We start from the raw sequence: 16,093 nt of genomic DNA, 5'->3' as shown, positions 1-16,093 counted from the left end.
TGCATAAGTTAATTATTTTTAAAATAATATATCAATATCAGTAATTGATCAAGAATATTTTTTTTCAAAGATTTTACTCACCGCAGGCAGTACAGAATTTTCATTTGGGTCTAAAATTTGTGGGGTCAAAGTGCTGCCCGTTTTAAATAACGGTGTGATTTTACTAAGCTTCAACTGGTGTGGAAAGACTCCACATTCTATACATTTATTAAATATTATACCCAATTCTGAACTCTGTATTTAAAATTTGAATAGTTTTCAGTTATCCTACAATTATTTATAAATATAACATTTTAAATTCATACTTTTTTCGTTATATTCAGACGAACATTTTTAAATTGATCAATAGTTTTTATTGGCTAAAACTGCACAAAAATACTATGGAATAATATTATTAATTTTTGATTGGTTCAAATGTCAATTTTCATTCAATGAGATTGGCTAGTCTTTCCTGTATAGAGTCATTCTCGCGGATAAAAATGGCCGCAGTGTTGATCCCGCATTTGAATAGTGTGGTGTGAAACTTTTTTCCACATTTATATCGCGTTACTTTTAAAAATATTTTTTTATCACTGAAAATTATATCTATACAGGGACGTGCACAATTGGCACGATGTCGGAGAGTACTAGCCCTAGTGTGTTAAGTTATTTGCGACAATATAGATTTCAAAGAAAACCTACACCTGGTTCTAGTGGAACAATCACAGTTATAAGACCGTCAGGTTCTCGTAAGTAAAAAAATAAAGGTCAAAGTTATTAGAGCCGTAATTTTATACAACACGTGTAGGCTTAAGTAGACTTTTATAGCACCAACTTCTTACATAGGAACTTGCCTACCACGCAATCCACGTTATGTTTTTAGATTTTCAAGTTTATAAAATTATTAAAAACCAGCCTTGGTTTGGAAATTTTATGTTAGCTTGTTAATTTATATTGCATTATGTTTGTTTCACAACTAAATGTTAATGTCCTTAAATTGCTTTCCCTAAGTACATGACATAAAAAATACTTGAGCTCGAGATCTAGAAATGTAACAAACAATTTATTTTGATCTTTTGAAATTTATTCAAGTTCCTTCTTGGCATAACTTGTGTTGCATAACTGCACTTATTTTGTATATAACTAAAGGTAACAGCTGATGAGGTTTTACATACTTTTAAGGTAAACATTAACATAGGTAGAAACATATGTTTATTGTTTCTTATTAATTAGAAGAATAAAATAAAATTAAAATACAAAAAACTTGCATAGTATATCTTATTGATAAATTGTTTTAATATTAATTTGACTATACTATAAATTCTTTCTTTGAATTACTGTTAAAACTACTTGTACTTTTAAGGAATATTGTCCTTTTTTGTTAAGTTTTTCAAGGACCTTTGACCAGGTTCACCACATTTAAAAAAAAATCTATTGTACAGTTGGAGCATAATATTATATAATCATTTATAACAGCAATAAAATTGTATGAAATAATTATTTATTTAAACAGAGTCTCAGATAAGAATGCCAGCTCCAACTACTTCTAATGGTCCAATTGTATATAAGAGAATAAGGATACCCGATTCAGATTCTGATGATGCAGGCTCCCCAGCAAAAAGACCGGTTGTAGTGGAACTAACTACAGCAGTAAAAGAAAGAAGATTTAGAAATATGGTTGAAATGTTTCCAGATATATCACCATTGGTAAGATATAAAATTTTACCTTATTTTTTATAGGTAACCTATACATATTATAAAGGTTTTTTCCAGGTATAAAATTACGAGGTCTTACTTGATAATTTATTTCGAAACATGTAAATTTGCTATTTAATATGTAACAAATAATAATATAATTTTTTTAGTTTGTTAAGAATACATTAGTTAAACATGGCTGGAATGAAGAGAAAACTCGTGATGAGCTACTAAAGCATGATCCTGAGAGTGATGATAAACCTGCCACATCCAGCTTCTTTGGCTCAAGGCCAGGTTTTTCTGGTGTATCTAGGGTTAATGGGACCACAATAATAAGGGTAACAAACAGTCAGGGGCAAACTGCTATTGTAAGGAAAAAAGTCATGCCTAAAGTTGGTGGGGTCAGACGAGGTAGTAGTGGTAGTGAGGATGATGACTACGGTGTTAGGAAAGGCAAAGACGATAAAGTCTATGATAGGTGAGTAATTTGTTGATTCATTAGTGAAAGTAGCCAGTTCATACGTTATTTTAAATTACAAAGGTGATGTAGACTTAATAAAATACAAAAGAGAATATTTGGTATTCACATAAGTGTCCATATAAATACATATACTTTCTTTCAGAAAAACCAATAAGTGAAATTTAAATAAAACTTAAAGGTTTTTATTAATTATTAAAAAAGAAACATTTTCTGATAACTTGAATTCTAACAGTGTAAACATGAACTTATACTCCTGAAGAAGTTTTATTAAAAGCTGTAGACACAGCATCAATATATTTATATTGGTTTTGATGTACAGAAGTGATAATTCGGGCTGGTCTCGTATCTGAATCCCACCCCAAATCTGTACCTACACATCAGATATTTTCTGTTTGTAAGGCAGTTGTTTGAAATCTAAATTCTAATCACCCATTAAAATTATAAATGTCATACAAAGAAGTTGTATAACAATCTCAACCTTCATGTCCTTTCAAATTATTTTTAGTGATGATTCAGATAATGAAGTAACAGATGATCTTATTGGAGACAAACGGAAAGTTTTTGAATTCCTTAACACCAGCAGTTTCAATGAACTGTCACTGCTTAGCGGTTGCTCACAAAAGAAAGCTGAGGCCATTATTGCTCAGAGGCCCTTCAAAGGATGGTTAGACATGGTAAGATTTATTATTGGTCTATGGTTATATTGAGTAGGAGTGTCAGCCTAAAGGCATGAGTGTGTGCCTTGCAATGGTGTTGTGGATTAGAAATAAGACTGTAAACCTATTTAACATTCACTGGTACAGTGAAGTGAAACATCGTAAGGAAACCGGTATCCTTTTGTACAGAAATCCTCGGAGCAGTGAGGTCGCTCCCTGAAACCTACAAGGTGCACTAGAGATTTGGTTTTGGTAGGCAGGACTTTACATATAACAGAACTAGTAAGAGTCGAAGTGTGGAAATGGGGTCCACCAACCTTTAAAATATCTTGAGTGTCTATGAATATTTTAATATTATTTTTGTTTTACATTATTAATCAACACACTGGCTTTCGGTCAAACGACAGTTAAACTTATTCTATGCTGCTTTCAACTTGATTAAATATCGATATTTAATTAACTGTCTAGAGATTCAATTAACTCTCTGATTAAACTACTTTACTGCGACATAAACAAAAGTTAAATTAACTAATTAATTGGAGTTTAAAGCTGTTCAGAAATTATTATACAATATTAAGATCTTGAAATGTTAAAATTAATATGTATATTGACACATTTTATGTTGTAAAACATCTTGTTTTAGGTACAAAAATTTAATGACAACAAAATGTTGAGTACAGATCTATTAAATTCAACCCAAGAGTTGCTCTGCACTAGGAATAATATACAACGTTTGATGAAGAAATGTGTAGGTTTAGCCCAACAGTTGGAGGCTGCAGTTGCCGCTGGAGCGGGAAGACTAACACAACCTGGAATTTTAGATTCTAGGTAATTTAATTTATGTTGACTTTTAATAGGAGGCATATTCATATTGCTTTCCGACTTTTTTAGGATATATAATATTATGTGTTTAAAATTAAATAAATACTATTGACGTAATCAGTAATCACGAAATAAGAAAATCAACGCCTCCCCTCTAGTGCTTACGTAATACTTGATCGACCCCACTTCAAATATAAGTTTATTTATTTTTGCTCTCAAAATCATGTTAAAATGCGAACAATAAGATACTATATTAAAATATATCACTTGCGATAATGACTTGAGAACTCACAGTAGATTTGAATTTTTCAGTTTAACACTGGCCCCATATCAATTGGTGGGTTTGAATTGGCTTGCTGTGTTGCATAAGCAGGGTGTTTCTGGTATCTTAGCCGATGAGATGGGTCTAGGGAAGACTGTACAAGTGATATCCTTCCTCGCTCATCTTAAAGAAACAGGACAAGCCAAGGGGACACATTTGATTGTTGTGCCTGCATCTACTTTAGGTGAGTGAGATTGTTTATATATTATGTGCGCATACCTCTTTCTGCATTAGGGCTGCCGTCTTTCTGCATTTTGTGCATCCATCTTTCTGCATTATGTGCGTCCCTCTTTCTACATTATGTGCGAAGCGATGGCTGACCATGCGTTGTGCTCGTGGACGGGTGCTACTTTGGGTGACTGGTTGAGCCTAAATTCCAGAATGTGGTGATGTTATTAATAATTTCAACTAGCACCTATACACGTTTGTTTGATAGGCTACGTATTTGTACGTATCTTCAGTTTGCAGTAATTTCGTTGTACTATTTTGACAGTTGAAGCGTTGGTCATTTTTTTATTTAATTTTCATAATGGTTGCAGTTGGTGGTACAATTTCTCTAAAAACCTAATAAAAGGAGTTGCTGATTTGCAAGTTCTCTCCCTTGATTTGAATTGGTGGTTTATTTAGATTTTAAATTTTTAAATATATTTTGTATTTATCTTTATTACCTTTTTATTACAATAGCCTATTTTTTGGATGTCGAAAGAAACATTGGCTGAGCACTATAAATATACGTCGTTGGTTACGTCGGTTAATATTAAAGCCTTTAATTGACAATAATTTATTTATTTTATTTTATTTATTTAAGTATTCCTACAGCTAATACATTAAACAATAACCAAACAATTACATTACACACAAAAGCCAAAACGGAATACACATATAAACAGAAAGATAACATAACAGTTTTACAAAGCACAGAATCGAGATGGTAAATCAAAACATATATTCAACATGAAACAACAAACAAAGCCATTATTGGTAAAAGTTACCTGAATTTTTTAAAATATTTTTTTAAGAATTTTTTAGTCACATTAATGATTTATTTATTTCTAATTCATAGACAACTGGAGCACAGAGCTTGCCCGTTGGGTACCCTCATTCCGTGTGAGCAAATACTACGGCCCACCTGAAGAACGACGCTTGCTTCGTATTGAGTATGCCAAACGACTCGACCAATACGATGTGGTCCTGACTACGTAAGTAAACGAACAAATGAAAAAAAAATTACTTTAAAAGGCCATTTGACAAAATATAAAATACATTTCAGATTATTTATTAATGAATATAGGAATTACAGAAATTGCTATTTTTATACGGTTTATTTAATTAATCGTAATTTTAAGAAAAACGTTTCTTAAGGTAAGATGTTGTCGCACCATGCTCGTAATAAGTAAATCTAATCATTTTTAAGGTAAACTTCAAGATAGTATTAATTAACAGGATACATCTACGAGCTATATTTTTAATTAAGTCTGATCAATTTGATTACATTTTTTTTCATACTGTCATTATATAGTTTTTTAAACTAAGAAAAATATTTTTATTATTGCTTCAATAAAAATTATTCTTTTTTGATGAAAAGCTCTCAGATCGGCTAAAGTGATGCAAAAAAAATGGACGTTGACCGCATTAAGTTTATAGGGATCGTATGCAACAATTTAAAAAAATATGACATTCTAATGTAAATTAAAAAAAACAGCATAACTAGAAACAGACCTAACTAAGCTACAAAAGAAAAGACACTCCTTATATAAAAGTTGTATTCTTTTTTACAACAAACTCCTAAGCAAAATCCTTGCGATTTGATTTTCTCCAGCCAAACAATTTGTATGACTCAAAACATGGCGATAACAAAGAGTGGCGGAGAGTTTCTTGTCTGCTACACCCTTGACTTGCGAACTGGTAGTAAATTTAGAATCAAAAAAACATTTTTCTGTTCACATTCGTAAGGGTACTTGGTTACCTAAGTATATGAATAAAGTTATTTTGAGTTTAATATTTTAGGTACCATAAATTCTTGTTAGAACTTATATTTTAACTATATTAATGTTTAATCGTATGTTTTAGATACACAATGGTAAGCAGTTGTCCAGAGGAACGGAAGATGTTTCGTATAACACCCATGCACTACGTGATATATGACGAGGCACATATGCTCAAGAATATGGCCACCCAACGATATGACAACCTGCTGAAGATCAAGGTAATCTTGAAAAATATTTTTTAAATTACCAAATCTAATCTAGCTAATAAAAAGTAGTAATTAATATGAAGAAGTTTTAAGAGACGTTCGAAGATCTCATTGGCTGATGATATGGGCTGAGGTGATTGTATCAGTCTAAGCTACGAAAGTAGTATTGGCTCAATCGCATCTATACCCTGAGGTCTCACGTTCGAATCATGTCTAGACACTTCCGAGTGCGCGTTTGAGACATGCTCGTACGAGCACGTACGGAAACGTATACGTAACGGGTACGTAAGGAAAACATCGAGAGGAAACCGACATGCCGTAGGTACTCGAAACCTATGGCCTTTGAGGCACAGAAGACCGAACTACTTACCTTTTAGAGGAAACAAATGACAAACAGATACATGAATCTATGGCCAACTGATCTTTTATATTTATTAGCACTTTGCTTTATGTTTTAACTCTTGACTTGAGACTTTTTAACAGTCTTATTCGGCACTGGTGTTTTTTATGTAATAAAAGGCAGATGAACAAGAGGTCATCTCCTTATGTTAAGTGATACCGTCCATGAACATTGCCAGAAGATTCGTAAGTGCGTTGCCGTCCTCTTGGATGAACATAAAATTGTTTATTTGTAAAATAATGTTTGTATATCTAATTAATCAATGTTAAAGCAATTATGGTAATAGATTATACTCTTTTTTCAGTCAAAACACAGACTGCTCCTAACCGGCACACCACTCCAGAATAATTTGATAGAACTAATGTCGCTGTTATGCTTTGTGATGCCTCATATGTTCTCCGGAAAGAGTGATGATTTGAAGAATCTCTTTCAGAAGAATTCTGTAAGTACAACATATAGTGAACTGTTATTGTCTTTAACTGATTCAAAGAGAGTAAGTTATGAATTTGACCTATATGTGTGAGAGAGATTTATAAAATTTAATTTTGATTGTTTATAGTGTATAGGTATTCTAATTCCTATCACGTGTCACAATCTTGTCTTGAATACTATCTTTTACTTTATTGCTTCGCTTCTCTGTTTCTCGATCGATATTCTATCAAGTTGCTAAATTTCCATCAGACAAGTGACTGAACCAAACGTTTAACGAGTTTCCTAAACATTCCGAGGCCACTAGACCTAACCATTTACAATAAAACAAAACACGGAATATGTATTAGGTATTTGAATTTTTTTGTTTCAATTCCAGAAAGCAAAAGCAACGAAAAAAACTACTGAAAAAAAGGAGGATGACGTACCGCCATTTGAACAAAGTCAGATAACTCAGGCTAAGCGTATTATGAAACCTTTTGTCCTGCGTCGGCTAAAAGCAGATGTTCTCCAAGATCTGCCGAAGAAAACTAATCACATGGTGTCCTGTTCCATGTCTGATAGGCAGCAAAGGCTGTACAAGGAACTTATAGCTGCGTTTTCGTCTTCAAAAGATGGAATGGTAAGTGTGAATAATGCTAAATTATTGGTTATGGCAGACCGTTATTTGCATTTGCATTATTGCACTCGCCGTAAAACCAAATTCACTAAAAAATTAATATGTATAAACTATGTTCAGGCTCGTATTGAAATTGAAACATCTGCCCGGCCAAAAATAATTGTAATCTCTGACATGTCAAAAAATGACAGCTGTCAGAATTCTACGGTATCTGTGTATAAGTTTGTATTGGTTGTATATTTTTATCAATGGGAAGCTTTTATAGTCTAAACAAATAGCAAATTCAAACAAAATCACATATTAAAATCAACATGAGAAATCTTCTTTTTCTGATGATGAATCAGATTTCCTAATGATGAAACTTTCGTCTTTAATTCTTCTTTAATTTCCAGGTTCACGCAACAACAGAACAGAGCGGCATGTCAATGATGATGGATATGCGGAAATTGGCGAACCACCCACTTCTCCTCCGATACCACTACCTGGACTCCCAGGTCCGGCAAATTGCAGCCCGACTGGCCAGGGACCCGGGATATAAGGAGAAGAACGAGCAGTACGCGTATGAAGACTTGCTCTGCCTGTCTGACTTTCAAATACATCTGCTGACGTTGCAATATCCTGTATGTATACCTTTCATACTCATTTGATTCATTTTAATTGCTTGGAATGTTATTTATAGTATTTGGCTCGCTACCAAGATTTAGATTTCTTATGAAATTGGCGGTTAAGTAAAATGTTTGAGTTAAGTTTTTTAGCGGTCTGTGGTTGGGTCTAGAACTATAGACTGTCAAGTATAAGTTGGCGTTCCAGTGGCGGCGCCTCCTACAACCCTCTGTGTTGCCACTTTTTTTGTTTAGTTTGGATTGATGGATATTCTTAGATATTACATTAAAGGTAAATAAAAAACTTAATAACAAAAAATCATTTTTTATGGTAATTATGGTCTGTTAGAGGCATTATTCCTTCCATGAATTCTTCAGAGTCATCTGTGTCAGAAGAATCTGAGTCGCTGCTATTCAAATCAATTAAAAATGGTTCCATTACTGTTTCAAGGCGGTTGTCTGTCATACGATAATTATTTTCAACATTTATAACGTGATTACAGTGTTTCTGCCATTCTTCAGCAGTTATTTTGGAAAATGCACTATGGATTCTCTGTTCCATGTTTTCAGAGAGGCCAGTAACATTTGTGTCTGCAAATATTCTTTTGAACGAACTCCAAATGAATTCTATTGCATTAAAGTCACAATGATAAGGCGGAAGTCTTACAGCCTTATGACCATGTTTCTTTAATATTTCATCAATTAAGTAGACATTCTCCTGATTGATTGTTTTTATAATTTCATACAATTCTGCTTTTTTCATGGTTTCCAAGTATGAAAGATTGTTTTTTTTTATGAAATCTTGCATCTCTTGTTTCTTACTGTTCATTGTCACGCGTTTATTTATTTTAATACAGTGATATGACGCATTGTCCATCACTATTAATGAATTGGGCTCTAAGTTTGGGATAAGCTTTTCTTGTAGCCATTTACTGAAGTTATCTCCATTCATCTCGTCGTGATAATCTCCACTTTTGGTCTTAGATTTGAAACACAAAAGACTATTGGGGATAAAACCTTTCTCACTTCCGGCATTCACTATGATCCATCTCTGACCTTCTGAGACTTCTGTAAGGACACCTTCAGTTTCCTCAGACTGCCAACATTTTTTAACTTTATAGCCAGGGTGTAAATAAGTCTCGTCCAAATAAACGATTGGCCTCGGATTGTCACTCCTTCTATTATTGTCTATTTCTCGTAAAAATCTTGATCGCCAGGCAACAACATCATATCGCTCCATGAGAACCATCCTTTTGGATTTATTCTTTTTATAACTAAATCCCAACTTGTGTAGTATTTTTCTGAGAGATTCTATACTACCCTTGAAATTGATGTCTGCCTTTAGATCACAATGTAATTTTCTGAGAGTAGGGACGGAATTATTTAAATAATAAGATTGGATTTTGCGTCTAATAACACAAAGATCAAAGTCATCCAAATCAGAAACAGTTAATTTTCTTTTTCTACTTTTACCTGGAGTGACTAGTTTTATCGTCTTAGCCTCGGAAGTAGTGTTCTCTGGTGTGGAATTGTCATCACAAGCTGTGGATGTGGAAGGTCCTTGAGCTGCTTGATTAGGGACTTCAGTTCTCGCTGTAAAATTACTTTCCATGATTTTTCCCTCTGAAACTATACGGTTCACGGTTCTTTCAGAAACACCTTAAATAAAACAAAAAATATTTTAAGTTATCCATCAATCACATTTACTTTCAAAAGCAATTATTATTTTTCCCTAAATTTGGGGATATAAATATCACTTTTAACTGGCAATACTTTACCTGTCAAAGCCGCTGTTCGAGCATTCACTTGTTGAAATGGAATAATCGGCCCATTGTTACGTTTCTCCTCTTCACAAAAACGTTTTACAGCTAGAATAATTTCTCTAGCTGCACTCCGCACTACTTTTGGCATGTTTCGTAATGATTTTTACACTTTAAAACACAAATTATTAGCACCGACACACGTGAGGCTACCAAGCTGTTAGAACTGTCAACACAACTGTCAAAATTAGTACCTTTTTCTGCCACACGCCAACTTACACATGACAACCTATAAAAAAAAATATTATTATTATTAAGCTTTTAAAAAACAGCATCTCGGTTAGGTAATGTATTTGCTAAATTTATTTTAATAAAGCTTGCTTGAAAGGTCAGTTCTTGGAGGACTTAATCTATACTAATTTAAAGAGGAAAGATTTGTATGTATGTATGTTTGTAAGGAATTTACTCAAAAAGTGTACTGGATCGATTTAAAAATTTTTTTCAGAATTTGAATGCCTATATATCATTGATTATTGGCTATAATATTAAGGAATATATCACTGCTACAAAAAATGTTAAAAACTCAATGAGTTATGACATTTTTGTTTGTATACTTTTCCGTCTTTGATATCGAAAACTACACTCTAATTTATTTATTTGTTTTAAATTATTTAATTACAGTGTATCAAGTCCTTCTCAGTTCCCTCAAGTTTAATAGAAGACTCGGGAAAATTCAAGAAGTTGGACGAGATGCTTCCCAAGCTGAAAGAGGAGGGTCACCGAGTGCTGATATTCAGCCAGTTTACCATGATGCTGGACATCTTGGAACCTTACCTGCAGCTCAGAAGATATCGGTATATCCGGCTAGATGGCAGCACCGCTGTCAATGATAGGTATGGGTCAACACTCATTGATACATATATATAATGTATTTTTTAGTAGTAGGTGAAAAAATACTGTAATCACTTTGATATACATTACTTAAGAAACAAAGTTCGTATAATTAAATCGAAAATCATCAATGTACAAAATTTATTATGTGCTTGGAAATACTGCAAATATTGATAATTAATTAGTTAGAAATATGTTTGCGTCCTTTTTCAAAAACACACATAATTTTTTTTGTTGTTAATTTTCTATGTTTCAGGCAAGAATTAATAGACCAATACAATAGCGAAGATATTTTCGTGTTCCTTCTATCGACTAAGGCTGGTGGATTGGGGATTAACCTCACGGCAGCTGACACGGTCATCATTCACGATATTGACTTCAATCCTTATAATGATAAACAGGCTGAAGATAGGTAATGTTTAAGGCTTTCTACAGTAATGAATAAATCGTAAAGAATTGTATTTTTGTCTGTAATATACTCAAAACTACTGAACCAAATTTTAACAACTATAATTTTTTATACAATGAGGCATATGGGTAGGAAGGCTCATCTGATAAGTGATACCGCGGCCCATTACACTTTTTTAGTTTTTTTAGTTTATCGCTAGAATGCTACAATTATACTGACTTATTTGTCTAAAAAATTTTGTTCGGCTGTGCCAAGTAAATTATCACCAGAAGTTATTACAATTTACTAATAATTATAATCTAGCAGAAAGGACACGCACAGTTCGAATTCCTAAGTTTGATTCCTGTTTAAAAAAATTTTTCGGGTGAGTGATCAGCCTTCGAAAATAATACAAAGAACCTCTATAAATAAAATAAAAAAGTGTTTATTAATTGTAAGCATTTCTAGGTGTAAGATTTGGAAACCCTTTTAAGTAAAAATTCCCAGCTCCTCCATAATCAAACTTAATTCTAAATTCCTTAAAATAATTACATTCTCTTACCTTATCTTATTTATTTGTATTTTATAACTATTATCAACACGCCTCAGTGCAAATGTGTGAGTGAATGAATAAGTGAATCGGTCACTCGATGATATGTGTTATGTACTTATATATACTTTGTGGTCATCAGATGTCATAGGATGGGTCAAACTCGTCCCGTGAACATTTATAGGCTGTTGAGTGCTGGCACAATCGAAGAAGGCATCTACCAAGTGGCACAAGAGAAGCTGACTTTAGAAAAACATGTCACCGGAGTTGACGGTGAGATTATTATATGTATTATGTATTTATTTATTTAGTACTCCTACAGCTAACATAAATTATATAAAATTACAAACAAATATACTAAGAATATAGCCAAAGATGGAATACATAGATGATACATACATTTAACAGAAAAAATATTTAAAGAAGGGAACAAACAAACAAAAATTATGTAGTGCATTTGACTAAATGTGATTTAATTTATTTAAGCCTAAATTAGTTGTGTTGTGTGATGGTGTAAAAGTGTGTGTACTTGATTGTGTGTATGTGGGGTGTATGATTTTCTGTTGCTTGCTGTCAGCAATGGTATAATAATAAATAATAATTGTATAATATATAATAATAATGTTGGTTAGCAAAACCAACCAATATAAAACTATCTGCTTGTTGATATTACTAAGAATGGAAGCCAGCTATTTAAATATATATTATTTATTAGGGACTATTGAACATATAGAAATTGTAATATTCTGTTAAGTATTGGCTGTAAAAAGGAGAACAGAGAACTTAGTCTCTGAAGAAATTCAATTTTAAAGGCGTTTCGTAAACGATTTAGAATTTGAAATTATAAATCCGAATTTGATCATTACATTACAATACTTCTTTCCTGTATTGTCGGTTTCTCTTCTTTATTGATGTAATGCTTGCACATGTAACATTAAAGACATTTTTCAACAACTCTGATTTTACATTCCGTAAAATTCTGACATTTAATAAGTGTTGCTACTTTGCTTTTTAATATCATGAAGAATATATCAAATTAACTTAAATTAATTTATTTTATCATTTAGCTGGCATCTTATCTAAAAAATCTAAAAATAATCTACTACTACTCCTCTAAATAACACTTTATTTTTCAAATTGTCAAGTAGCCCATTGTCTCAGCTAAAAATAATTGTTTTTCATGTCAAAAGTTTATATGCATTTTTATATAGATATTGACTTTGATTTTTTTTACAGAAAATGAACCTACAGAGCAAAAGAATGTTGTACGTCTGCTGTCAGCTGCCTTAGGAATAACATCACCAACCAAATGATGTTTAATTAATGAAGCTATAGTGACCTCAAAGTGATAAAAAACATACAATAGTGCAAAGTGATAAAGTGCTTATTCACTATGTAGTGAATAAATATTTATTAACTGGGACTGTTTTGTGTTTAATTAAAATAAGATTCTAGATAGAAATGTTGAATTTATTATTTACTACCCAATGTATGTGTCACAGATGATTTTGCAAAATTAAAAGATTTTTGACTATTCATTGGATTTATAATTAGATTATTTCTTAAGTATTGGAATGCACATTGAGTTATGTAAATATTATAATGAATACACTAGCAGTTTATTATGAAGACTCCAATTACAATTTAAAATGTATTCTAACCTTTCAGTGTAACATTAGATAAATAAAGCACTGTTAATAGTACTCTTTCGTCTCTTTCTGTCAGGCTTTTTGTATGCTATGTTGGAAAGAGATGGATGAATACTTGTAACACGGTAATAAGACTAATTAAATGGATAAAATTTAAAATTGAATTTACTTGGAATTATTTTTGGTAACTAAATAAATTCTATAATTAAAATCAATCTGAAATATAAATTGTACAACATTGTTTAGTTTTTTTTTAAACGGCACTTTTTCTCTGGTGATTAATATAGTGAAGTTCCCACCAAGTGATAAATCAATGTATAGTGTAAAGTTATAATAAACAGCTTTTTTCACAATTCTCTAGTTTTCTTGTAGATGTGTAGTTTAATAACTAGGGACTGGACCATATGGAAAAAGGATGTGGTGTCAACCATATAGAGGGCCTATTTTTGTCTAAGCCACCGATCTAAGAATTAACTGTTTTTTTAACAGTTTTGTGATGTTGAGATAAATAAAAAATTATTTGCATTATAGTTATAGAGTTATCATGTCAATAATGGCTATTTTTATATTTAACAGGGATTTTGTTCAAAAACATGTCTCAAGTCCTAATCTGATCTTGAGAAATGTTTCATGTATAAATATTTCAAAAATCAGTATTCAAAAACTTGACAAATCTTATCTGATTTGCCAAGTTTTTGAATACTGATCCTACTTATAAAGTTTGTGCATATGGCAAATGTTTAACAACTGTACTTGAAGTCAATCATTAAACTATCTCAAATGGTTTATACCAAAACAGTGCAAAGCTCTCCAAAAAATAACTTTTAAGAAACTATTGCTTCTCATTGCATCTATAGTGAATTAAAATCTACTAAATTACTTAAGTAACAATATAAATTGACTCGGAGTACAGCTGATATTGAAGTAAACTTGTAAAAAGCTTGAAAAAGTATTATGCAGTTCATATTAACAATTATTTTGAATAACGTGCCTTGCCCATGAATAATAATATTAAATAAATACTAAGCAATTAAATATATCGCATTATATATCTCATACACAGGTAATACAGGGAGCAGATTCATATTTAGTGGTTTTTGCATATGCCTTGGTAAGTCCTGCAGATTTCGACAAGTTCACCATATATTCACTATAAGAGTCCCCGCAGACTACACACTTACTATCGGCCGATAGTTTCGTCGGCTTCTTAATCAGTATGAAATTATGAATATGTATGCAGATGCGCTATCGTTAGCTAAGCGTTATCAAACAGTCCCGTTGATAGTAATTTAATATACGCATTTTTGTCTCTAAGTATTAAAGTTAAAACAGAAACTAAAATGTATTGCTCGATTAGGTTTATATTCGATTATTATTTTTAGAATATTGATAATTTCAAATAATTATTTATATAGATGTTAGTAATACCTTGCTAACATTGAATGTCTATTGTCATATTATGTCAAAATTTGTATTTGAGACACAGGAGTCGTTTAGTTACTCGAGATTGTGAGAGTGAGTTCAGATTACTTGGGATTAATTAGCGTTTAATCTTGAATAAGCTGAACTAAAAATTAAGTTATCCTGCATTATAATATAATTTGTCAATTCAATAATGATTCTAAGTTACATCATTTAATATTAACAAAGCAAGCCAAAGCTCTCAGCTCATTATTAGTTGTATTTAATTAGTTTTTAAGTAGTTCAATTAATAAGGTTCCTTAGTGTTATAGATATAAGTTTTCTAATTGAAAAGCAGTATTTTGCAGTCTTTATTTGGGTCTTAACTCTCAATTATATTTGCAACCTGTCATTTAAGATTGATGGTTCTAATTATTGCGACGATCATACAAAAATACTAATACATCTGAAGTAGTAGATATTAGTTTTCTACACTAGCTGAAGCTGCAATTTGATGTATGTGTATTATAATTTATATACGATTTACCTGAGCTGATTGTTTCTAATTATCGTTTAATAAAGATTATGTTTTTTGGTTAGGTGATATTGCCTGTATCATTGACTACGAAAAATGTATTGCAAACATTGTATACGTGCACTTAATTCGAAAATAAAAATAAAATAAATTATGTATGTATTTTATATTTGATTTACAGTATTCCCACTGATTTTAATAATGCAGTGTTGGCCAAGTGGCTTCACCGTGCGAGTCTCATCCCTGAGGTCGTAGGTTCGAACCCCAGCTGTGCACCAATGGACGTTCTATATATACATATAATTTGCATATAAATTTTGATATCATCGTGTTGGTTTAGGTACTGTAAGGATAGTGTATTTTTGTGAATACATATTTTAACATTTTAACATTCGCTCGAACTGTGAAGGGAAACATCGTCACATTTATTTTACGGGTATTAAAATTAATAAATGATACTTAATTTACCAAAATAAAAAAAAATCATTTTCAATGCTTCCATGATTTTAGCCTTAAAAGGCCGATAACAACAAAAAAATCCAATTGAGTACCATTTTTTTCTATGATTTTGGTAGCTTAGAACTCTGCGGAGTTTTTAAACTGAGCCAGAAGCGTTGGACTTTAAAATATGTTTTGAGTAGCTTTAACTAATTTTAGGAAGTTAATTTTTTTTATATGTTATGAGTTAAGTTTTTATACGAACAACACTTAAGACAATCA

At 31.8% G+C, this 16,093-nt stretch overlaps 1 protein-coding gene across 1 annotated transcript; it reads left to right on the top strand.

The window, feature by feature from the left end:
* Window positions 1-463: 463 nt before the first annotated feature.
* Window positions 464-13,790, top strand: LOC111004121 (SWI/SNF-related matrix-associated actin-dependent regulator of chromatin subfamily A containing DEAD/H box 1 homolog). Its single transcript, XM_022274980.2, has 15 exons — window positions 464-728; window positions 1,493-1,686; window positions 1,845-2,152; window positions 2,661-2,829; window positions 3,455-3,639; window positions 3,946-4,139; window positions 5,019-5,154; window positions 6,026-6,161; window positions 6,854-6,991; window positions 7,358-7,600; window positions 7,990-8,217; window positions 10,641-10,852; window positions 11,107-11,262; window positions 11,931-12,061; window positions 13,025-13,790. Exons 1-15 carry the CDS (start codon window positions 614-616, stop codon window positions 13,099-13,101), a joined length of 2,622 nt encoding a protein of 873 aa, XP_022130672.2. The 5' UTR covers window positions 464-613; the 3' UTR covers window positions 13,102-13,790.
* Window positions 13,791-16,093: the final 2,303 nt, after the last annotated feature.

Source organism: Pieris rapae, chromosome 4 (assembly GCF_905147795.1).
Source record: "Pieris rapae chromosome 4, ilPieRapa1.1, whole genome shotgun sequence".
Taxonomy (NCBI): Eukaryota; Metazoa; Arthropoda; class Insecta; order Lepidoptera; family Pieridae; genus Pieris; species Pieris rapae.
The sequence above is the reverse complement of the archived record's forward strand: the minus strand, read 5'-3'. Positions and strand labels throughout refer to the sequence as shown.